Source organism: Pinus tabuliformis, chromosome 5_1 (assembly GCF_031772625.1).
Source record: "Pinus tabuliformis cultivar Carrire ecotype Pingquan chromosome 5_1, CPIR1, whole genome shotgun sequence".
NCBI classification, from domain to species: Eukaryota; Viridiplantae; Streptophyta; class Pinopsida; order Pinales; family Pinaceae; genus Pinus; species Pinus tabuliformis.
In genome coordinates, this window is record NC_142305.1 from 561,772,122 (window position 1) to 561,798,126 (window position 26,005).

Sequence of the window (26,005 nt, forward strand, 5' to 3'; positions counted from 1 at the left end):
AAGGTTTTAGACCCCATTTTGCCAAACTGGGTCCCACTCGTAAAAACGGCCCCATGCGCCGATTCTTCCACTTTTTCCACTTTGAATGCATAAATATGTATGAAAAAAATATAGTGATCCAATTTGTATCACCAACTCCCCTCTTGGACTCATATACACCCCTTTCGATTAAGGAGGGGAATGAACACCTAATCCATTAGGATTGGTGTGAAAGAATTTCTACAATCATATAAATCCAAAAAACATTTTGGAATATGAAACCAAGGTTCACACAAATGTAATTATATGTACATCATGTGAATAATATTAAATCACACTAGTTATCTACATTTTTCCTATCAATTTTGTGTGAGTTTAAAAATATTATTATATCATTAAATTAAAGTATGTTTTTAATTATAATTAGACATATTTGTCATCTAGCTAAGAGCATGTGTTTCCTCCTAAGAGGTCACAGGTTCAAAACCAGAGAGGGTAGAGTATGTATGCCTTTGTAGCTTGTCCCACAAACAAACAAGGAGGTCTCATACATCAATTTGGTGTGTGTCTTGGCTGTGACCTTAAAATTGGATACTAATAATAATAATAAGTTTCCATTTTAAAAATAAAAATAAAAAAGATTAAATTAATTTTCTTAAAAGTTATACTGTTAAAAAAATCAAAATAATATAAATACACTAAAAAAATAAAAATTAACATCTAAATTAATAGTAAAGGAAATTATAAATTAAATTTGTAAACAAGGAGGTCTCATACACCAATTTGTTGATTGGCTTGACGGTGACCTTAAAATTGGATAATAATAATAATAGGTTTCCAATTAATTTTTTTTTTCAATAAATTTAATTAATTTTCTTAAAAGTTATATAGTTAAAAAATCAAAATAATACAAATACACTAAAAAAATAAAAATTAACATCTAAATTAATAGTAAAGGAAATTATAAATAAAATTTGTAAATCTAACCAATACGAATATATTGTATAACTCTATAAATCAAATGATTGGTAAATATAGATGGACATCATAACACCACTTCATGATGCATTTCATATTGTGAAGATTAAAAATATATAAAAAATTAACTAAATTATAACTTTATTTTCCCTAACACTATTATTATTAGTTATGAAAAATAAATAATATATGAGTTAAGCATATATACATTTAAAAAATATGTAATAAAATTCTAATCATAAATATCATAAGTTTTGTTACAAACCATGGGCCAATATTATAGTTTACTACTAAAACATACCCAAAAATACACTACTTTTGAAATAAAACTTTAGCTTTAATATGTGATTACTACTATTAAAAATATTCTAAAATTTTCTACAAAAGTTAAGAAACTACCATCCACTTAATAATTATCAATAATTAAATTGAAATTCTAAAACTTATTCTAAAATATAAATCTAATGAGCCATTTAAAAATATTTATAAAATAACAATATTCTTCGGTCAAAACTATAAAAATAACAATATTTTTACAAATTCTCAGTCAAAACCATATAAAATAATAATATTATTCACAAATTCTATCTATGAGTCGAAACTATTTCAGCCGTCCATAAGATTGAGCCGATTTGATTGTGTCATCCAAAGTGTCTGCCACGTCATGCTTGAATGAAAACCCCATATCCAAAAGTTTCTTCGAAGAAGCAGGAACACGAACACCATTATCATCTTCACCGTCGCCTCTGTCATGATAAACCAAGTTTCCTCACCTTATAAAAAAAACAAAATAAATCCATAAAAATATAACTAAAAAGACCGTACATGATGGGAGAAGTCTACATACTTGAATTGTGGAGTAAAATGTGGATAGAGTTTATGGATGGAGTCCGATAACTGAGAAACGGTGAGAGGGGTAAGACAGCAAATATGTCGACCTTGTACTTTTGGTTGCTCCATCAGAAATATATGGGCCTCACACACATCCTCAACATGAACTAACGGTATTGATCCGAGAAACGACTCATTCAACTTCAACCCCTCAATATTGCCTGTAACATTTTCAACTGAAGTTGTTAGTTTTTCAAACTAAAATATTTCACATATTGATCTGCCAGACCCTCTCCTCAACTCAAACAAAAGTGAGTTATCATTCGCCTTCTCCCTATTACTGGTGTGCAAAGAACTGAAGATTTTAACGAACATATAACAAAAATATTGCATACCTGTAATGGGGCTTAATATTTCATCACGTGAAGACGGAAGTGGACTTGAGATGATGGTTGGCCCACAAACGTAACCCGGTCCAATTGTCACAACCTCCATTTGGCCACTGTTTAACCCATACTCAATGGCGGTTTTCTCCGCCAATGTCTTGGATATGTAATAAAACTGCACGCACGATAATCACGATCCGTAAGTAATGCCATATTTGACATACTGTTTTCATGTATCAGAATATGGATCAGAGACCGTAGATTTATGGTTATGCGCTGTATGAAAGATGCTTAACGTTGTTATTATTATTATTATTATTATTATTTTAATCTAGGATAATCCGTAACTGGTGAGAGTTATGCTGAACAGATCCAGGATTAAATTTAATTGGCTGCCACTTGAAGGAAATTTAAGCAGAGAAAATTATCGCAATTAGTGGGATTTTTTTGATAGTGCTTGTGTTAGGAGAGCAGAGCATGTGGTTCTGGAGTAGTTATCTATATCTAATAAGTTTTATTTTTTTAATGGGAATGTATTTAATAATAGAACAGAAATTATTAAGTTGTGGGGAGTATTGATAGGGGTCAAATTGTTAGGAATTAATCAAATACAAATTTATAGAGATGTATTTATAGAGATGCCATAGGCATAATAGATTGGATCAATGGACAAAATGAATTCACTCTCCAATTTTAATCAATTAAATGAATCACATTAAAACTCTAGTAAGGTCCTTTCCAGAAATAAAATTTGATCTATAAAAAAAAGTATAGAAACCAGTAAATTTTACTTTTACTCTCAACACTATCAACTGCTCATAAAAGCATATAAAAATGAAAGCTTTTTTATGCTTCAGACAGTGACAAGAATGAAATAGTTTCTATGCCATAAAATGAGGAATATTAAGGTTTTTGACCAAATTAATAATACAGTTTTTGAATAATCAATTTTGTGCAGCAGAAGATGTCAACCTCAAAGAGATAATTTGAAATGTTTTGATGTAAAATTTTACTGTTTCCAAAGACTAATCCAAAATTGAAAAATAGAAAATGTCCCCGAATATATGTAATGAAAACTTTTTATTGACATAAAAAGGTAGCGTTTTTTTTCTACTAAAAAAATTCGATCATTCTAGTCGCAGTGTAATTACGTACACTAGTAGGGCTGGCTTTACCGCGCATGAAATCGACAGGAGTCCATCTTGATCCGTCCAGATTGGAGCCACGAATATGTTCCCCTTGTTCATTTAGCGGACAAGCTGCTACCATTGACGAAGTATAAACCACACGCTTCACCGATTTAGCACGCGAGCAGGATTTCAACACATTCAATACCCCTTTCAAAGCAGGCTGAACAAAATCATCCTGTCCCACAAAAGTTTCATAAGAAATGAAAATTTCACAAAAGTTTTACAAGAAATGAAAATTTGTATACTCTTGCTAAATCCCTTTCAATACCTTCCATATTTCACAAATCAGAAGTTAAGAGAAATTTATGCATAATCAGTACCTCAGAAGGCTTGGAGAAGTCCATAGGACTGGCCACGTGGAACACCCCTTGACAGCTCTCCACTGCGGAATCAAAGGCGTGCTCTTCGCTTAAATCTGCTTGGAAGAGCTTCAGTCTCTCTGCAGCACCAGGCAGCGACAGCAGAGGCCCAGTTTTTGCCTTGTCATCTGCATGCACAAAAATATGAGAATAGCTCACACCTAATCTGTAAACAAAGTGATTAATTAATGAATAAGAGCGAGCAGAATCTCCGTATTACGTACTAGGGTTTCTGAGGGTGGCGTTAACATTGTAGCCTCTCTGGAGAAGATTCTTGACGAGCCATGATCCGATATACCCTCCTGCTCCTGTAACGCAAACCTTCATGCCCTCTCCACCTTCGTGGCTTTGCATTTTTCTCCTATGATGCAAGTTGCAAAATGAGAGGCTGAGTGCAACTTAAATATCCAATAGCCTTTCCAAGTGTGGGTTTCATGAATAATCTGAAATCAAATAAATAGGAGTGAGTGAGTTCAACAAAATCTGCTCCAACCACTGATTTCTTCTCGCCGCATTTGGTCACAACAACCCCTCAACGTATTTCGTCATCACTAAGCACGTCTTGGTGCAGTGTGGGGCTAAAACGACTTTACTTAAATGGATGCCGGATCCACAAGAAGTAGAATACAAACTCTATTCCTAAATATCTATCATTAATTAGCATTTTCACAGATCTATCAAATCTAATATCTTTTATTATTCCCAAAAGCCTTGCCCATCCTTTGTGCCTGTACCTATTCTTCACGAAGTAAAAAACTTGCATTTTTCAGCCTGCCATTCAAAGTTATCTAGTCAAACCTTTGGCATTTTCCACGATCTATCCAATCTAATATCTTTTATTATTCCCAAAAGCCTTACTCATCCTTTGTGCCTGTACCTATTCTTCACGAAGTAAAACACAACTTACATTTTTCGGCCTGCCATTCAAAGTTATCTAGTCAAACCTTTGGCATTTTCCATGATCTATTACATCTGCGACTTTTTCTTCAAAAGCATCGTTAGTACTCCATATGTTTATAACTCAAATGTATTTAGGTCCAAATGAAGGGCTACGGTATGGAAATTGACTTGGTAGATGATACTCGAGACTCTTTTGAATGAAAAATCATTTCATAGCTTCCAAAATTATTGAAGTGCTTTCATGGCGGAAGGGGATTAATGAGCAGTATGCTTCAAGGTTTTTGGTTCATAATATCCATTCATGATAAATGCCTCCTTCCCTTACTCATATCTATTATTTGTTGGAGAATATAGGTTAATTAAGTACCTGTCAACAATAATGCCATGTGGGCGGTGAAATAAAATAATCCATCCATGGTAGATGCGTGGTTTCGTCACTTTGATGGAGAATATAACTTATACATGTTGTAATACTTGATAAGAACATTAAAAAAATCCTATTTGAAAACAGGTAATAGAATGAAAAGGACATACGTAATAGAAATTCTTTAAAAAAAGATAAGGCTGTGTACATGATAAGGACATTATTTAAAATAATAGACATTATAGAAACCCTTTGTTTATTATAACTATCCCATTTATTATTTTGTAACAAATTGGTGCTTTCGGCGTGTCTTCATGGTTTCCACGTTGAATATCGCATTTTATCAAGTAATCTAATCAAATGGGTTTTGAGTCTTCCATGAGATTTCTTCATTATAAAATGTGATGTTGTATTAAGTGGAACATTTATCACGAGGATGTTATTTATATTAAAGAGTATATATGATTATTGAATTAAAGTTTATGTGATTTATATTAAGTTTTTAAGCATTAAGTGGAACATTTATCACGAGGATGTTATTTATATTAAAGAGTATATATGATTATTGAATTAAAGTTTATGTGATTTATATTAAGTTTTTAAGATATGTGTTTGGTGATAATCACATTAAAATTTATTTGTTGCATTCTGAATTAGAAAGTATGGTTCATTCTGAGGATAAGATGGATCACACTTGCTTTAAAAGCTATAAATGAATTTTGATCTGATTATTGCCTATATATATATATATTAGAAATAACGTAAAAAATGATATAAAAGTTTGAATACTAACCAATCAGAATTGACGTAAAGGGGATATAAATGTTTTGAATACTTACAAATCAAAATTCTTTCATAATATTAATTTCTTTTAATAATACAAGGATTTACCATAAAATAAATATTTCTTCTTAGACGTGTTTGGCTACAATATGTGTACAAAGGATCTGTGTTTCTCCAATGTCGACATGCATGATCAATTATTCTATTCGGTATTTGGCTTATCATAGTGGGTTTTTGTTATGAAACCAATTCACAAAAGGATAGAAAATAAAGATCAATTTCTTAAAAATCAACCTCTTTGAGGGGGCAAACTCCTTTACATTACACAAATGAAAAATTCTTTGATGATACAAATGACAAAACCTCTTTTCTATATATAGGAGTCTAAGGGGTCACAATATAATCAAAGCTGACATAACAATAATAATATAAGGGAACAACAACAACAATAGTGAGCTTATATGGGGCACAACAATAATAATATGGGGACAATAGGGGCACAACAATAATAATAAGGGCTACAATGACAATAGTAATGGGGGAATGACTAGTACTTGATGCAGGAGCATGTGACTTGGAGGGAAAATCTTCAAACTTATTCCAAAAATCCAACAAAATCTACAGGCAAAGGAGTGGGTTCCTTTAGCTAGTAGTTTCCATGCTTTTCTAGTTTAAGATAGGGATAGAATTAAGAATAAAATCATTTTGTAATAATCGCTTATGGATAAGCGATAATAAGTTTTATGCATGATTGTTTTAAATCACTCTATGTAAAAGGCATTCTTTTGTAAAAGATAAGGACCGAGAGGGCTTATCTATTATTTATAAAAAGCAAATAATGGGATGCTCTGAGTAAGTCGTGCCTAGAAGCATTATCATTGACAAAAACTCTTTCTATGAATTTGAATGGATGGTCCTCTGTTAAACTGATAATTGTATGCATGTATTGGTTCGGTTCTTTTCTTCTGAGTTTTATATCAATGATTTGGCTTTGATTTAATGTGGCAGTTGAAGCCCTTAACCTGTGTTTCCTTCATATTGACGGTTCTGGCTTCTTTATTTGCTATATAGAGTCCACGGGTAAAACTCTGTTTTACACAGAGAAATTGTGAAATTACTTAGCCGGAACAGAGTTCCAAACTTGAAATTTTATTGAACAGGGACTATACCCTCGTCGGGTCTGAAAGCTTTGTCGCATCGCTGAGTGGGAGTATAACAAAACTGAATCGTTGGAACTACTGAAGTCCGAAACTCCGACTGTCCGGACCCGAAACACTATAGAGAAGAGTGGAAAGGTTTTCGGGTCCGCGATCTTTATCGTATCGCAAGCCTGGAGCAGAGGGAACCTAGCATTGATGTATTGAAGTCGCTGACAGCGCTTGCCAAGAGGCGATTGTTATCGCATTGCCATATTGGAGCGGGAGGAGTCTAGCATTGGGAGCATTGTAGTCACCGACTGCGATCTCCGATAACACTACGTGTTATCGCATCAGAGAAAGGAACTCTGGAAGGGCCGAATGTATTGCCGATAGTGTATTAGCATGATAGTTTAATTCTTCGGAATTAGCACTTCAGTGGTTTTAAATTAAAGTGCCGATAGTGTATTTCCGTTCCTTTGGAACGAAAGCCTCCGCCTGTGTATTTTGCGTTTAAAAACACATCTTCATCATTTGAAAGCAACAATAGTGTATTACTGTAATTCCTAGGGAATTATGGTCCTGGTAGAGGATAAGGGGCTTTGTGTAACAAAATGCACCGATAATAAAGGTTGGGGTGATTATAAAGGGAAGAATGGTTATATGAAAGAGGGAATAGTTATAACAGTCAGTCTAGCAATAGATGACTGATACCCCAACAGAAGGAGAAGGAGAAATCTAGTCTGCATTAGAAGAAATTATATCAGGTCTCATTCGTTTGTCCATATCGCCTGCACCCAGGCCACCAGTACTATAGGGACCTAACATGCCCCTCTCCTTCAAAAAAGTGTTGTCCTCAATGCTTGAGTAGTTTTGGATGCTTCTGTATAAAATTCACATCATCCCAGGTGGAATATTTAGCGTGTAAGTTCTTCCACTTGACAAGATACTCCAAAATTGATCGATGTCGAAGTTGTCAAGTTCTTGTTTCTGTCACTGCTTCAGGTTCCAAATGATTTTTCCTTCCTCGTCAAGTTCTGGAAATATTGTTTGAATTGGGAGCTTGTCACCAATAACCTTCTTTAAGCATGAAACATGTAAAACTGGGTGTACTTGGGAAGCTGCAGGAAGCTCCAATTTGTATGCCATAGTACCAATCTTTTGCAACCCCTTGTATAGACCATGATACTTTGGTGATAATTTACTATCCTTCTTAGCTTGTTTTAGGGACATCTATTTATATGGTTGTAGTCGTAGAAATACTGAGTCACGTACATCAAAAATTCCTTCACTGCGATTGTGATATTCTTGTTGTTTCATTCTATTATGTGCCAAAGTTAGGTTATCCTTTAAGAGTTGGAGAACTTGTTGTTGATGCTCGATGTGATCCTCCACTACTTGAACCTTAGAATTTTCTCTTAAATATGATGTGATGGATGGTGGGTGATATCCATAAAGTGCCATAAGTGGGGTCATTTTTGCTATATTATGGAAGGAAGTGTTATACCACCATTGAACCAAAGGCAACCATTTGACCCATTGTGTTTGTTTATCAGATACAAAGCAATGGAGATATCCTTCCAAACATTTGTTTACTATCTTAGTTTTCCCATTAGATTGAGGATGATAGGATGAACTATGAGCTAATTGAGTATCAAGACAAGAAAATAATTCTGACCAAAAATTTCTAGCGAAAATGGGATCTTTTGAATTGTTTTCATAAATGCAGTAGAAACTGTACTACATTTAAATGGATGAGATAATGCACAAAAGTGTGCATACTTGGTAAGTATGTCAACTACCACCATGATGACACTCTTTCCTTCAGACTTGGGTAAAAATGTAATAAAATTCATTGAAACCTCCTTGCAATGTTGACTTGAAATGGATAAAGGTTGTAATAAACCTCGGGTCTTAATTGTTTCAACTTTATTTTGTTGGCAAACAAAAAATTCTGCCACAAGCTTTGAATATCAGATTTAAGGCCATCCCAAAAAAAATCCTTCTTAACCCTGTGGTAAGTTTTAAAAATCTCGAGTGCCCTCCTAAGGGAGTGGAGTGCAATTCCATAAGAATCTTTTGTTTGAGTTGGGAATTCTGACATAGGTATAAATGATATTTGTACCATAATGAAACATTTTTCGAGCTAAATGTATCAGTTGTATTGTGATCTTGTTGTAACTACGGATATCCAAGGTCTGAAATTACTTTTTGTGGTAGCCCTTTGAGTCCTCTTTCCAATGCCACCAGTCTAATCAAAATTAGATTCTCCAAGAAAAAGTTATGCCCAATCTCCTAAGATGACCTGATTATATAATTTTTCAGTAGAGAGAAATTGTATGACGTTCCATGTGTCACTATTTCTACCTTCAGATCTGAAAAAGATACACAGAAAACTACAGTCCGTCCTCTTTTTGTAACTTCTTACAAATTTTCAATCTGATACTGAGAGAGTACTTTAGGACGATTTTTCCAAGGTCACCTGTTTGGAATGTAATTCGAGAGTCTGCAAAAACCCTAACTTCCTCAGATCCTATCTTCGAAAATATAGCGAGACAAGATATGAAATTCGGATCTGAGGTTCAGAATGACGTCGGTTCAAATGGGTTTTATTTTTAGCTTTTGAAACATAGTAGACAAAGCGTTATAGTGACAATGCCATGATGACCTATTTGGAGCATCGAAACCCTAAAATCCAAAGTTCTGATACCAAATGTTATAAAACCAACTCAAAAAAAGATAGAAAAGAAATATCAACGCCTTAGAAATCATCCTCTTCGAGAGGAAACCTCCTTTACATTACACGAATGAACAATTCTTGGACGATACAAATGACAAGACCTCCTTTCTATATATAGGAGTCTAAGGGGTGACAATATAATCAAAGCCGACATAACAATAATAATATAAGGGCACAAAAATAACAATAGTGGTCTTCTATGAGACACAATAATAAAAATATGGGGACAATAGGGGCACACCAATAATAATAAGGGCTACAATGATAATAGTAACGGGGAATCGCCAGTATTATAGGGACCTAACAATTTTATATTTATGGGTGTGTTCATTTTTAAATGAAATTTTCATTATATCTTTCTCTTAAGTTATACATGTTAGTGGGTGGGTTAATATCATCACTTACCAAATTTATTTATTAAAAGTATTTTATAGTTAAAATCTTAATTATATTTTTGAACTTATTTATTTTATTTATTATAAGTATTTTATAGTAAAGAAATTAATTATATTTTTGAACTTTAAAAAGGTGATGAAGTTGTTATATAAAAGATTTCTTTGTTAAAATTGTTAAATGGAATTTAAAAATATTTTTAGTGCTGATTTATATTTAATTTATATTATTTTTGTTTAAATTTAAGTATGAGTATATTATTATTATATGATTTTTTTGTAGTGTTAATATAAATTATTTGTAATGATTGGAGAAAATATACAATGGATTTGAAAATGGTATAAAAGAATGAATGTATATGAATTAATTATCTTTATGAATATATAATTTTTATTTAAAGAAAGTGTATCTAAATATGTCAAATTTGAATTTCTTATCATTGATATGTTATTTTTCATGCAAAATATAATACATGTATGTTAGTGGAATCTTTGAGTATGCAAATGATGAAATCTTGCTACAAAAACTTATAGAACTGTAGAGGATATAATTTTCTAATGCACGACTACTTTTAAAATTTATGACCTCTCTCTCTCTCTCTCACACACACACACACACACATATATAATGAAAGTGATTATATACTTGAAATTACAAGGCCTTCCACATGTGCAACCTAAAAGGGTCTTAACAATACCAAAAAAATCCATTTCTTTTTCCATAGATTATAGGTGTTGAACACCTAATGTTGAGAGATTGGTTGAGAAATTTGTAAATATGTAATTAAAGAAAATCAAAGAGCTAGAATAGGACAATATATTTGAATATCAATCCCAAAGGTCACACCTCATTATATTATATAATGATGTTACTATTAATGAAAATGAACATTCATGAGTCATTCCTTGGTCTGGCATGATATTAGGGCCACACACCTTAGGTTTAGGTGCCTCTACCTTTCTCAGTGCCTGAACTCTAATTATTAGTTTTTTCTTATTGTAGTGCTTAGAAACATTCCCTCTACCACCTTTTCTAGGTTTCATACTTGCCTATGTCGTTTTAGGGTAATGCCTAAGTCTGAGTCAATTGATCTACCATTGATCTAATGTAATGCCTCACATTGCCTTTTCGCACTAGTTCATTACTCAAAGCTGATTTTTGGTGAGCACTCTTGATTGGGAACCTATGAATCCATGACCTTGGTTGTTGGTGTACATCCTTCTAACTATACTTAGGCTTTCCAGGGGTAAAACATTGTGTACACATATATCTTTTGTCTTTCTTCTCCACATTTCCCAGGAGTGACAAGTAATTCTCCTGAATCAGTGTTGGTGCTTCGTGGTGTGACCAACTTATGGTGCTTGACATTGGCCCAAATGAAAGTTTTGTTATGATTTTTATGAAAAATTTGAACCTCCCTATGAACTGTCACTCTCTTTGACCTTCAAATTAGTCAGAATTCAAGAAAATATCTTCTAGGAGCTGGATGTCTACAGATGCAGTCGCAATGGAAACTCAAGGGTGTTAGGTTAACAAGCGCAAAAATCACAACACATGCTTTAATCACTACAACTACAAAGAATGTTTAGTAGAGGGATTATTGTTCTGAAAACAACTCACAAAAAGATAGAAAATATAGATGAATGCCTTAGAAATCAGTCTCTTCGAGGGGGAAACCTCCTTTAAATTACACAAATGAACAATTCTTGAACGATACAAATAAAAAGAACTCCTTTCTATATATAGGAGCTTAAAGGGACATAGTATAATCAGAGTCGACATAACAATAATATTGTAAGGGCACAATAATAACAATAGTGGGCTTCTATGGGGCACAATAATAACAATATGGGGACTACATGGGCACAACAATATAATAAGGGGGTTGTACTAATAATAATAAGGGGTTACAGTAGTAGTATAGGGACCTAACATGCCCCTCTCCTTCAAAAAGTGTTGTTCTCAACGCTTGAGTAGTTCTTGATGCTTTTGTAAAAAATTCTTGTCCTCCCATGTGGAATATTCAGCAGGTAAGTTCTTCCACTTGATGAGATACTCTGAAATTGATAAATTTCGTAGCTGTCGGGTTCTTGTTTTTGTGACTGCTCCAGGCTCGCATATGATTTTTCCTTCCTCATCAAGTTCTGGCAATATTGATTGAACTGGGATCTTATGCAACTTTTGAATGAGTGGCCACACTTCTTTGTCCTTCTTCCATTCATCCCTTAATTCATTTATCCAATCTCGTTGGATAATAGAAATAGCACAAAACAATGCTTCCACATCCTCATCCTTTCTTGAAAGTGCATCTGCAACAATATTTTGCTTCCCTTTTTTGTAGATGATTTCAAAGTCATAACCCAACATATTTTTGACCCATTTTTTTTGTTCTTTTAAAGATAATCTTTGTTCCAAAAGTATTTAGGACTATCATGATCCATTTTACCTTGAAGTGTCTTCCCATTAGGTAAGGTCGCCATTTTCTAAGTGCATGTAGTATTGCCAACATTTCCTTCTCATAAATAACTTGCTCGAGATGTAGCCGTAAAAATACCCAATCGCCTACATCAAAACTTCTTTTATTGCGATGTTGATTTTCCCGTTGTTTCATTCGATTCTACACCAAAGTGGCGTTATCCTTCAAAAGTTGGAGAACTTGTTGTTGATGTTCGATGTGATATTTCACTGCTTGAATCCTTTTATTCTTGATATGTCCTTCTACATTGAGAGTTTGAGGAGTCGTAATCTCTTCCAATGCATTACAAGATATGGTTGGATTCATTTCTTGATGCTCGATGTGATCTTTCACTTCTTGAACATTTTTATTCTTGATATGTCCTTCTATGTTGATAGTTTGAGGAGTATTAATTCCATCCAATGCATTACAAGATATGGTCAGATTCATTTCTTCTTTCTCGATGTGATCTTTCACTTCTTGAACCTTTTTCTTCTTGATATGTCCTTCTATATTGTGAGTTTGAGGAGTGGTAATTCTTGCCAATGCTTTACAAGATATGGCCAGATTCATTTCTTCCTTCTCTGGGGTTGGTTCCTAGTGTATATCCTTTTCTTTTGATGTTTCTTGATCCTTTTCTTCCTCCTCTTCAAAATCTATGTAAAATAATTTCTTCTTGAGACACTTATGACCTTTAGTGTATTTGCTATCACAATTGTAACAAAGCCCTTTTTTCTATTTTTTCTTCCAATTTTTGTTGGGTAAACCTTGTTGGTTGTGGAAAGCTAGGAGAAAAAACACTTCCGTAATTGTAGTCGTACGTGGTGGGATTCCTTGTTCCCATAATTTCGCTTTCAATTTTTCTTGCCAACATGAATGCCTTCTCCAACGAATTAGGTTCCCAAAGACAAAACTCATGTTCAATGTTATCCTTTAAAGTCCCTATGAAGACATCAATCCTTTGCTTCTCTGGAATATCATCTACCCTTATATTCAATTTTGTAAAGTCCTCAAGGTGCTCTACCATTGAACCCTTTTGTTCGAGATTTATCAATTGGCTAAAGACGGTGTTACTCTTTGTATCCTCATAATGTGCTATCATTTCATTTGTGAAAATTGACCAACTGACAAGTGCTTTAAGAGAATAAAGACCTTTATACCATAAAAAATGATTTGGTTCTAAATATAAAGATGAAATATGTACCTTTTGTAACAGTTGAACCTCATGTAGATCAAAATATTGTTCCATCTGTAGTATCCAATTTACTGGATCCTTGCTATCAAACTTCCTCATATCGCCTTTTCTTGATTTTAGGAGCTTGATCTTGAAATGATTGTAACTCGATAATTTCAGATCTCCAAGTTCTAAAATTACGTCCTATAGTAGCCCTATAAGTCCTCTTTCTAACCCCGCAAGTCTGATTAGAATTTGAATCTCCAAGAAAGAGTTATTCGCAATCTCCTAAGATGACCTGATTATATAATGTTTCAGTAGAGCAAACTTGTACGACATGCCACGTCTCACTGTTTCGACCTTAGGATCTGAAACATATACACAGAAAAATAAAGTCTGTCCTCTTTCTATAAATTCTGACGAAATTTCAATTTGTTTCTTAGAGAGAAAGTTATGAAGATTTTCCCAAAGTCACCTGTTTAAAATGTAATTCGGGAGTCTGCAAAAACCCTAACTTCCTCAGATTATATCTCTGAAAATGTAGTGAGAAAATATCTACGATTCGGGAAAGAGCTTCATTAAGACTTCGCCTCTAATGGGTTTTAATTCCAGAGTCTGAACCTTTGTAGAAAAGATATTATAGCGAAAATTCCACAATGACTTGTTTGAGATGAAATTTTGGAGCTTGCAAAAACGCTAACTTCCTCATATCATATCACTGAAAATATAGTGCGACAAGATCTAAAATTTGGACCCAACATTCCGACCGATCTCTTATCAAATGGGTTTTTATTTTAGCTTCTGGATCTTTGTAGCAAAAATGTTATAGAGAAAATGCCACGATGACCTATTAGGAGAAGCAAAACCCTAGAATCCAAAGCTTTGATACCAAATGTTATGAAACCAGCTCACAAAAAGATAGAAAAGATAGATGAATGCCTTAGAAATCAGCCTCTTCGAGGGGGCAACCTCCTTTACATTAAAAAAATGAATAATTCTTGGATGATACAAATGAAAAGACCTCCTTTCTATATATAGGAGTCTAAAGGGTCATAATATAATCAGAGTCGACATAACAATAATATTGTAAGGGCACAATAATAACAATAGTGGGCTTCTCTGGGGCACCAATAATAAAAATATGGGGACTACATGGGCACAACAATATAATAAGGGGATTGTACTAATAACAATAAGGGGTTACACTAGTAGTATAGGGACCTAACAATTATCCACAATGCTTATCCATGAATACTAAAAGAAAATATTTTCTTTGCGGGTGATGGTGTCTCCATTACATTTCCTTCAACTTTTCATTGTAAAATATGTCTTCAGATTGGGATACCATTTATTCCAACCCAAGAAAAAGTAAAGGAAATTTAAGGAAGGGATAACAAGAGCATTCTACATATGGGTTTTGGGGGATGACGATGTCCCCTATGTATGTCCTTAAATTGGTGATCATAAAGGATGTGTCATTGTGATGATTTAGATAACACTTACATCCACGCATATTAGAGAAATAAATTCTACGAAGGGAGCACTATAACATTTCAAATTTTATTAGTACAAGTATATGATGAATTATTTGGATGTACCATGATAGAGCTTGAGACCTTTATTTGAACCTTTCAAGAAATTAGATCACAAATAAACTATGAGAGAAAATGAATAACAAATATATAGAGTGATAAATTAATCATACACATACCTATTTTCCCTTGGCTAATGTTATAGAGGCAACAACCATGAGCAATAAGCCTTGAAATTGTGAACCTCAATATAACGTTTCCCTTTATTCTATATCAAAGTTATTGAAAAATCTCAAACCACACACTCATTAACAAGATCATACTACTCTGAGGCCATGACAAAAGGATAAATCAATTTGCAAAAAAAAAAATATTTCAGTTGATTAAAGGACAATATTCTTATGTAGGAAAATAATATGGCTCACCAATCGTCCAATTTGTGTTGGTAGAATGTCTAGGGTATCTTCATGTTGACCTTCATAGACTATAAAATTGTGGTTGCTCACAACACAAAGCGAGATCGATATAATTGAGTGTGAGACCACATATAAAACATATAATAAATTGAAAAGCAAACAATTGGGGTTTGTCTTAGGACCTTATACCCAAGGTGTGGGTGTGAAATCAAGAAAAGGAATTATTATTTATTCATTGTTGCAAGTGGAAAACCCATAGAGGAGCAAGGGTGACCTAAGGCTATGATGAAGGGTCTTGATCAAATGAAGAGATTAATTTTCCTTAAGTTAGTTGGGATTTGTCTAGAAACTTCAAGTCGGCCTAGGCTTGGAAAGGCACCCTTTGAGGGCAAAGTCTACCCTCATGAGAAAAATATAAGGAGGGAAGTTGTGAAACTCATTTTATTATCCAACAAGTGGAATTGTTCTCAAGTGAGGACATATCCAAGGAGGCCACATAACTCAATAAGTTAAGCTACGTAAAGAGCAAGAAGAAGGGTTTCATGTTTGTCTTTTTTTCTCATGCTTTGGTTTAGGTTCAAGGAGGATGTTGGTTGAGTTTGGTGAGGGTTTCAATGGGTAAATCTGTGCATCCAAGTAGTGGAAGATACTTGTGGAAAGGGACGAAAGTTCATGCTAATCGCAGTGGTACTTATGTGATCTAGCCACAGACTCTTGTACCTTATTAGAGGGCCAAAATACCTAAAATAAGGTTGTTTTGGTATGACGTGAGGATTGGAGGAAAGTTGGAGTAACAATCCATGCCTTAAAGGACCAATGAAACAAGTATAATGATGGAAGAGGGGTACTACAGGTCTGAGGTAACCTTAGATTTGGGGATGCAGAGATATGTGGCAAGGCCTAAGATATCAATCAAGAAAATGACCATAACCGTGGTTGCTTGGAGGCTAAGTGGTAGCGTCTTCAAGGAGATAGATTGCTAAGGTTGGAGGGTTGTCCATGAGGTTTTGGACAACAATTTTGATATGCACTAGTTAGGGCTTCATCTTGTGCAGAGATCCATCCTATGGTCTATCCAAACTCAGTGAAAGAATAACCTAGATCTTTGATGAATGAAGAGAGTTGAGACCCTAGAAAGGGAGGTTGATGACTCTTTGTTGTGGGTAGAAGTTTGAGACAAAAAGAGAACGATAAGGGTGATGTAGTAAAGGAAAAGGTAAGGCATGTTCAAAGGTTTGAACAACAATTGTAATTAGACCTAAGAACATGGATATAGAATGCATCTTATCACTATTGGTGGGTTGTTTGGAATAGCCCCAGATTTTGACAATTTAAGGAGACAAATTACAAAAGAAAGGGCAGCCTTGGAAGCCCTATATTAGTCATGGTGTTGACTATGTATGGGTAATTTTGGAATCCACATCTTATCACTGTTGGTGGCTTGTTTTCAATAGCCCTAGATCTGGACAATTTAAGTACACAAATTGAAGAAGAAAGTTTAGCCTCAGAAGCCCTAGATTAGTCATGGTGTTGATTGTGTATGCGTAATTTTGGAAGCCCTGAGGGTTGAGCTTTGAAGGATGAAAGGGAAATTGAAGCATCTAAGAGGTGGACAAGTGGATAGTCTAGAAGACCTCAAGTACAATGTTCATGAAAGGAATCAATGGGTTATTACGAGGCAGAGTAATGGAGCCCTGGCTCAGCTTATGAAAAGAGCCATATGGTTGACAAGAGGGCATATCCAAATGACCCAAGGAGCATACTTCTTAATGGAGCTAGAAGGATGCTAGTGGGAAAACCCATGAGCCAAAGTTCAGTGACACAAAAGTAGTTGTGATCATTGATAGTGGCAGTTGAAGATGAAAGTTCAATTATCAGTAGATTGGGAGGTAAGGGGACCTGCCATACGTGTTTAAGGTACGCGGAGTGAAAGGGATATAGTGCATGTTGTCAACAAGTAGGTCAAGTGTAATTTGTTTAGGGTAGATTGGTGGTCATAGTAGTTGACACCAAGCCCTAGTTGTGTCCTTATATCAAGTTTGTATGTAATGGCCATGATCCCTAGTATGGGAGCCCTAAGACTATTGTATTACAATTTGTAACATAACAAGTAGAGGGTTTTAAAAGGTAAAAATTGTCATGTGCACTAGTTGATTCACTGACGAATGTTATTTCATTGTGCAAAGTCGAAGTGTTGTTGCATTTGAGTGTGTTTGTGTTCGTGATTTTAGACTCAAACCAAATTCTTGAGTGTCATGGAAAAATCAACAAGCTTACGCTTGAATTAACCACATGCAAGCCTACCCTCCATTGGCTAATATTATAAAAGCAACAATCATGAAAAATAAGCACTAAAGATGTGACCTAAGTATAAATTTTCTATTACATATCAATGTTTTAGGAAAAACTCTCGAATCTCACACACTTGAGTAAGATCATACTACCTTGAAACCATTGCAAAAGGAGAAATCATTGTGCAAAAAGAAATTATTTTAGTGTATTAAAGGACAAAAATATTTTGTAGGATAAAAGTATGGCTCACCCATTCTTTGTGCCATGTTTGTAGAATTTCTAGTGTATCTTCACCACTTCACCTTTGTAGATTATACAATTTTGGTCGTTCACTACATAAAGAAGATCATTATAGTTGGTTATGAGAGCATAGATAAAACATAAGAAATTGAATAACAAACAAGTGGAGCCACAAATTAGCAAAAGATACATTTAAGTGAAATGCACTGCATACAAGTATGTTAACTCACCTTAATTTATGAACAATAACCTCCATTTTCTTTTTCCGCTTCCTTCATTTCTTTCTTTTTCTCCTTCCTTCATTTCCGTTTCCACACCCAACAAACGAAACCAAGATCAAACTACAAAAAACGTGAAAAAAAAACAAAGAAAAATGGGTACAACACAGCCAACAAATGAAACCAAGACCAAACTACAAAAAATGAGCATAAAAAAACAAAGGAAAATAAGTACAACTCAATGTATGTCCATGCTCAAACTTTGAAAACAAAAAATTAAGACAAGAACAAAGAAAAATTGCAAATATCCCCTTTACACATCATCTCTCCTACAACGTGCTCTCTTCTACTCAAAGGAAAACAAGTGGGTTGAACAAGGTTAAAATATACACACAATTAATAATGGTATGCATATTTCGAAACCAATAATTATTCATAATAGAAAATGCACCTCCCCTAGAGTTTGTTTTATAACTATGGGAAATCTCTTTTATATTCCACTTGTTTGTGCTCATCAAAACAAGCCATCTACAACAGATAAAAAATAAGATATTAGAATGCAGTTATATTCTATGCTATATCTCAAAAAAATATAAATTCTATAAAATAGATATACTTCTGCTACGAGTAATGCAAACAATGTTTTCATAAGATGTAAATTTTTCGGACAAGGAATCTAAGCCATAGTATTCAAAACCGACCTTGCTAATCGGTCACCGGTCTAACCAGCCGGTTAGCAGGTCCACCAGTCGAAACCGGCCAAAAAACCTGGTCAGAGGGGTCACTTGCCAGATTTTGCAAAAAATTGGTCCTAACTAGCCAGTTTAGAACGGAACCAACCAGTTAGGAGGCACGCCCGCCGTGAGCCCCAAAAGTGACTTTTTGACTGTGTTTTAGGGGTTTTGGAGGGAAACTAAGGGTGATTTCCCTCCCAAAACACCCTCTCCAAGCCTTTAAGAGGCCCCTCTCACTCTCATTTGTCTCACACATCTGATTTTGAGTGTTTATGAGTGTTTGTGAGTTTGTTTATGAGCTTGGAGAGTGTTGAGTTTTTGTTGAAGTAGTCACCTTGGAGTTGGAGTTGGAGCTATTTTGGAGATAGTGTGTAGCTGTCAGTGGAGTTGCCATCTTCAAGAGGAGGCTAAGGAAGCTAGTTTGCATTTCCAGGTAACAATTTTCGCTTGAAAATTCCTCATTTGATTGCTGTCCATGAGTTAATTTTTTTATGTGTTATAAATTTGTAAACTTCTCACTTCTATCATCTATGCTATGAACTCTTTAGCTCTATGCTATCAAATTTTGTAGCTTGCATGTGCCTTTGTTTTCCTACATTTAGCTTTGGTTTTCCATGTTGCTTAACTGCATTTTTTTTGAATGGCATATTTCTTTGAAAATTGTTATTATTTCAAGCAAACATGACTCCAAAAGGAAAGGATAGTGCATGGGCTCATTGTGATGTAATTGATGAAAAAATGATATGCAAATGATGCCATAAATCTATTGGAGGTGGGGGTATTCTTAGGTTGAAACAACACTTGGCTGGGATAAGAGGCCAAGTTAAGCCATGTGATGCACCAAATGCACTTTTAGGTCCTATTAGGGCAGAATACATTTCCAAGCTTGAAAAGTTTTATGAGGATAAGGCTAGGGAGAAGGCCATCCAAGATGACATTGCAAGGAAGAGGGAATTATTAGAAGCCATGAAAGAGAGTGGGTATGATGATTATGAGATTCAAGGCTCCTCTTCTATCCCTTCCACCAATGACCCCTTTCACTCTGTTCATCCTTCTTTTGGCCAACCATCAAAGGAACAAAGAGAACAAACATCCAAAGTTATTTCTCATCTTATGTCAATATTGCCTCTTCTAATCCCACTTCCTCCTAGCCAAGTTCTCGACCCACTTTGGATCAACATTGGAAAAGACAATGTAAAGAAAATTCTCATCAATACATTGCTAGATGGTGCTATGATTCAGATATCCCATTTAATGCTGCTCGCTCACCTTATTACAAAGTTATGTGGGATTCTTTTATAGTTGTAGGAAAAGGCTTCAAAAGCCCTAGTCTGCATGACTTGAGGGGAGCTCTTTTGCAAGAAGAGATATCTTCCATTGATGAGTATTTGGTTGAGTTTAAAGATTCATGGCTCAAAACAGGGTGTTCCATCATGTCAGATGGATGGACCGATGGAAAGAACCGCACTATCAAATTAATTTCCTTGTTTCTTGCCCTCAAGGAACCATGTTTTTTAAATCAGTTGATGAATCTAATAAGGTGAAGGATGAAACCCTTCTAATTGAGCTTTTGGATAACATTATTCAGGAAGTTGGGGAGCAGCATGTTGTGCAGGTCATCACTGATAATGCCTCAAACTATGTTCTTGCTGGAAAGATGCTTGAGACCAAATATAAGACCATATTTTGGACTCCATGTGTTGAACATTGCATAGCCCTAATGCTTGAGGATATAGGCAAAGTGGAGTGGGTAAAAAACTCTGTAGAGCATACCAAGTGCATTACAAAATACATTTACAACCACTCATGGGTATTGAGCCTAATGAGGAAATTCACTGGGGGAAACGAGCTTGTTAGGCCTGCAATTACGAGATTTGCAACTCAATTCCTCACGTTGCAATGTCTCAATGGTCAACATAAAAACTTGCAGAAAATGTTTTCCTCTGAAGAATGGTCTGATTCTCGGTGGGCTTGTAGACCAAATGGAAAAGACACCAAAAAGGAAGTGTTAGACACTTATTTTTGGAAAAGGTCTCTAGAGCTTGTGAAAATTACCGAGTCCCTTGTTAAGGTGCTAAGGATGGTGGATGGGGAAAGATTGGCCATGGGCTACATTTATGAGGCTATGGATTAGGCAAAGGAGAAGATACGGGCAGTTTACAAGGACATGTTAGCTAAATATGGCCATATATGGAAGATCATTGATAACAAATGGAACAATCAACTCCATCATCCTATACATGCAGCTGGGTATTTTTTGAACCCAAAGTATCATTATAAAAATCGGCTAGGAGATCAGCATGATGGGGAGGTCAGAGCTGGATTGATTAATTGCTTGGAGCGCATGGTCCCTAGCCATGTAGACCAATTGGAAATACATAGACAACTTACTGTTTTCACTATGGCAGATGGTACTTTTGGCAAAAACTTGGCAAAGATGGCAAGAGATGTGGACCAACCAGGTAAGAAATTCCAATTTCTAATTTGTTTTTCTTTTCAAGTTAAAATTGTTTACGTTCTTTATAATTCAAATTATAAACTGAGTTACTAATTAATGTCTTTTTCTTTGCAGCACATTAGTGGGTGTCATTTGGTGGCCAGTGTCCTCAATTGCAAAGGTTTGCAATTAGAGTCCTCAGTGAAACTTGCAGTGCTTCAGGTTGTGAGCACAATTGGTCTGTTTTGAGCGCATACACACGAAGAAGAGAAACCGTTTGGAACAAAAACGGTTAAATGATCTTGTTTTTGTGCAATAGAACCTTCGACTAAGGAGGAACCAAATGATGAGCAAAACACCTGATCTAGATCCCATTGTGTTGGATGATATTGATCCAACATCAGAATGGGTGGAGGAGACTGAAGATCATGTGTTTGAGGCTAATTTTGATATTGACATGGCTTTAGCGAGGGATGAAGCAGATTATGTGGTGGCATCAGAACCAGGATCAGTAGCGGCATCAAGGAAAAGCAAAGAACCAATGGAAGGCACTAGTTGTGCAAGTCGACAAACTCGTGCTTCCATTAGGTCCACTTCTATTGTTATTGGTGGCATTGATACTGAGGTTGCAGATCAGGTTGAGGCATCCTCAGACTTTGAACTAGATGATGTCTATGTAGCTCATGATGATGATCCTGTGGCTAGTAGTGGTGATGAACTTGATGATTGATCATGTGTACACTGTAGACTTGTAGTAGGCCAATGGCCTCATAGCTTGCAACATTGTTTTTGGACTTTATAGGCCATTTAGAGCCTCATTGCTTATGTATTTTGCTATTTTGTCAATGCTATGTATTGCACTCGGTGCCATTTTGATATATTCACCTTTACATGGTATATAAATGAGAAAAATTTGCATATTTTGTCGTTATTGGCTTGGAATCATGGTTTTAAATCTTAAAAATAGTTTTGTTTCATTAAAAATTAATTATTAATGTATTTTTTTAAAACTGGTTCATTTAGACCAAACCAGTCCCGGTTAAACCGATTCTGATCGGTAAACCGGTTCATTAGGTGGACCGGTCCGGTTACCTGTTATGGTTTTAAAAACACTGATCTAAGCATATCTAAACATATTGAATGCCCAAAATCCCAAAGTCCAAAAGACAACAATTTTGTATGTTAGCACGATGGTTGAATGGTTGAAGGGTCAATATGCTTATCTGATTGACCTTACCCAACTCCTCTACAAGGCACGTTGTGTGGGGGTGTGCATGTGATGTGGAGCAAGAAAACATACACTGCACCATCCTAGACACTGCAACTATAGTCACTCAATGCATAAAGTAATATAACATATGAGATCACAAATGAACCACAAGAGAAAATGAATAAAACATATACAAAGCGATAAATTAATCATAAACATACATGTTTGCCCTTGGCTAATGTTATAGCAGCAACAACCATGAGAAATAAACGCTGAAATTGTGAACCTCAATATACCATTTCCCTTTATTTTGTATCAAAGTTATTGGAATATCTCAAACCACACACTCATTAACAAGATCATACTACCCTGAAGCCATGACAAAAGGATAAATCGATTCGCAGAAAAACAAATATTTCACTCGATTAAAGGACAATATTCTTATGTAGGAAAATAATATGGCTCACCAATCGTCCAATTTGTGTTGGTAGAATGTCTAGGGTATCTTCACCTTGACCTTCATAGACTATAAAATTGTGGTTGCTCACTACACAAAGCGAGATCGGTATAATTGAGTGTGAGATCACATATAAAACATATAATAAATTGAAAAGCAAATAAATGCATTCACAAATCAACGAATGATAATTGTGAGTGAAATGCATTGCATGTAGTTAAGGTGATTCACCTTCATTTATGAATGATAACCTCCATCTTATATCTTAGTGTGTTAATTTTCTACAATTGGTATCAAAGAAATATGATTCAACCATTTTTGAGATGCAGACCTCACCTTTTACTATCTTCTCATTACAGCTTTTACACATTGCACGTGAGCTTTAAGCACTCTCTATGGCATATTCATTGCAACCATCATCTGCAGTACTTCGACCACCACCCAGCGCAGAACCTTCAACATACTTCCTAATTTTTTGTTGATCTTCCCATCTAAGTGTGTCAACCCATTCAACATCATTTAATGTTTTAAATTGACCTTTTTGCTTCAAAATACAGCCGGCATGATTCCACATAGGCATGAAGCCATCGAACTGTGTGGCAGCGATAATCTTGGCGATTCTCAGCACATCTTTCTCAAGGGTATTTTTACATGTCTTGCAGGTCAATCTTGAAGAGTTGGCATATTTGATCTTCCATGGTTTTGAAGGATTTTCCATCGAATCAAACTACTTCGGGCTTCAATGCTCGGAGCTCGCAAAGGATACGGTGATACGCACAGTAGAAGGCAGAGTGCCCTACATTCATTAATGAGAACGAAGCAATCCATATTCTTTAAAGTCAAAGATTAAAAAAAACACAAATTCAAAGGCCAAGTCGTTATTTTTAAAATGAAATTTGCACTTACGTTCATTTAAAGTAATGATTTTTTAAATTAAATGGGCATACCAAGCGTGTATTAAAAGTATAAGTCAAGTTGGAATGGTTAAATAAGGGATTAAAAAAATGAAAATAAAGTGTTTCTTTGGAGAGATAAGGTTATGAAAGCATTATTTTAAATATTTCTAATCATGATAAAGTTAATGGAGTAGTAAGGGTATTTTTTTTAATTTGTACAACATTTATGGAGCGATAAGTTGTATTTTGTAAATCTTTGGAGTGATAAGGTTGTAATTTGCAGTTTGAAAACTTCCATTTAATTTTGAAGACAAGTTGCTTCAAGAATTTGTAATCTTGGAATTATAATTGTTTGAGAAGTTGTAATGACAATGTTGTGAAGCTGAAGGTTGATGTACTGCGGTAATTAATAAAATCATAATTTTTGTGGTGCTTGTGTCCTAGATCCACCTGAAATTGAATAAGGGGATCTTAGGTACACCATGTGTAATGAATGCGTGTGCATGGCATGTGTTCAGATTATCAAAATGCTCTCTTTGTATTATGATTAAAAAACTACATGCACATAAGCCAGCTTAAGTATAAGAATGCTTAATCAAGCTCCTGTAATCACGCTTAAGTACACAAGCACAAAGCGTCACATCATCAACTTGATAAGATGATCTTCCAAGCAAGCAAACTTCACATCATGTAATGAAAGCAATCAAGTTAAGGATGCTACAAAATCAAGCATTTCATGCCAAGACGACATCAACATCATCAACACTTTTTGTATCACTTGCAGATAAACATTTTTTAACTGAATTGTACATGTGCATTCTTGGTTGTAACCGACACCCTAATTTGAATTGTTAAGGTGAATACATTAAGTCAAGTAAGTCTTCAACTAAGTCATTAAGATTGAACTTGTCATTTGTCACTTGGGTGCATTTTCGATAGTGTTCGACACCCTTCCTTTTTTAAATCAACACATTCAGTGAGTACTTTCAAGAAAGCACAAAGTGTCAATAATCAATCAAGCAAGTTCAAGCAAGCCATCTAGCAAGTAATCATCATCAACCAAGTGTGAATTCTAGTATTCTATTCTTTAAGTGAGCATCAAATGAAGCCAGTGTTTAACGCAAGTGCAATAACCAATAAATCAAGGGAGTGTGTCATTCAAACAACAAACCAAGTGAGCATGTCATTCAAACAACCAAGCAAGCAAGCGTCTCAAAATCAAGTGTGAAAGTTCAAAGCACGACATCTACAACAAACGAGCCAATTTGAAGTTGATTGAAGCATTCATAAAGTGCCAGTGAAGCATGAAAAGTGATCGTCATCAAGCGAGCGTGAGATAAAGAGTTCAAGCAACCAAGTTATAAAACTCTAGCAAGTATTTAAATCATCATAAATAAGCAATAGTACAAGAAAACCTGAATTCAAAGTGAGGAAGCTAACATGGTGACACACATTCAACTGTCCCAAATTCTTAACAATTTGATTTTATCATCAACTGGTGACATGGTGAACATAAAAAAAACAACTATTGCTGATATTCAAGTGCATCTTTAACATGAACATGAAATGATTGAGTTCCTTCAACTGGAGTCACAACTACAAAGAATAGAGTTGCTAGCGAAGAGTGATGATTCCAGGTCACTGATCCAACCAACTTCAAGTGTCGAAGTGGTCCCTGATCCAGTTCAACTTTCTTCCAAACCAATCATCAAGCCATGGGAAGAAATCCAAAGTAACAGAAATTGACGAGGCTTAGGATATGTCAAAGATGACGCCACCTTGCATATCCTAGATTATTCAAGGCCCATTAAGTTTGTCAATGCAGGGTTCCCTGCACAAATCACATCGGATAGTTCTCATAAAGTCGAAGACAAACAACAATACATGCAAACTGAAGTTGCAGTC

General features: G+C 35.0%; 1 protein-coding gene across 1 annotated transcript; it reads right to left on the reverse strand.

Moving 5' to 3' along the window:
• Positions 1 to 1,426: 1,426 nt before the first annotated feature.
• Positions 1,427 to 4,151, reverse strand: LOC149166053 (putative anthocyanidin reductase). The gene is made up of 6 exons (XM_089431272.1): positions 3,948 to 4,151; positions 3,685 to 3,851; positions 3,330 to 3,539; positions 2,184 to 2,349; positions 1,805 to 2,009; positions 1,427 to 1,703 (listed from the first exon to the last, which is right to left on the reverse strand). Exons 1-6 carry the CDS (start codon positions 4,075 to 4,077, stop codon positions 1,559 to 1,561), a joined length of 1,023 nt encoding a protein of 340 aa, XP_089287398.1. The 5' UTR covers positions 4,078 to 4,151; the 3' UTR covers positions 1,427 to 1,558.
• Positions 4,152 to 26,005: the final 21,854 nt, after the last annotated feature.

Excerpts from the sequence above, each read along its gene's own strand:
- LOC149166053 (XM_089431272.1), bottom strand. The coding sequence starts at position 4,077 with ATGCAAAGCCACGAAGGTGGAGAGGGCATGAAGGTTTGCGTTACAGGA. Across the intron at positions 3,852-3,947 it reads CGCCACCCTCAGAAACCCTA|ATGACAAGGCAAAAACTGGG; the intron begins GTACGTAATACG and ends TTGTGCATGCAG. Across the intron at positions 2,010-2,183 it reads AATATTAAGCCCCATTACAG|GCAATATTGAGGGGTTGAAG; the intron begins GTATGCAATATT and ends AAAATGTTACAG.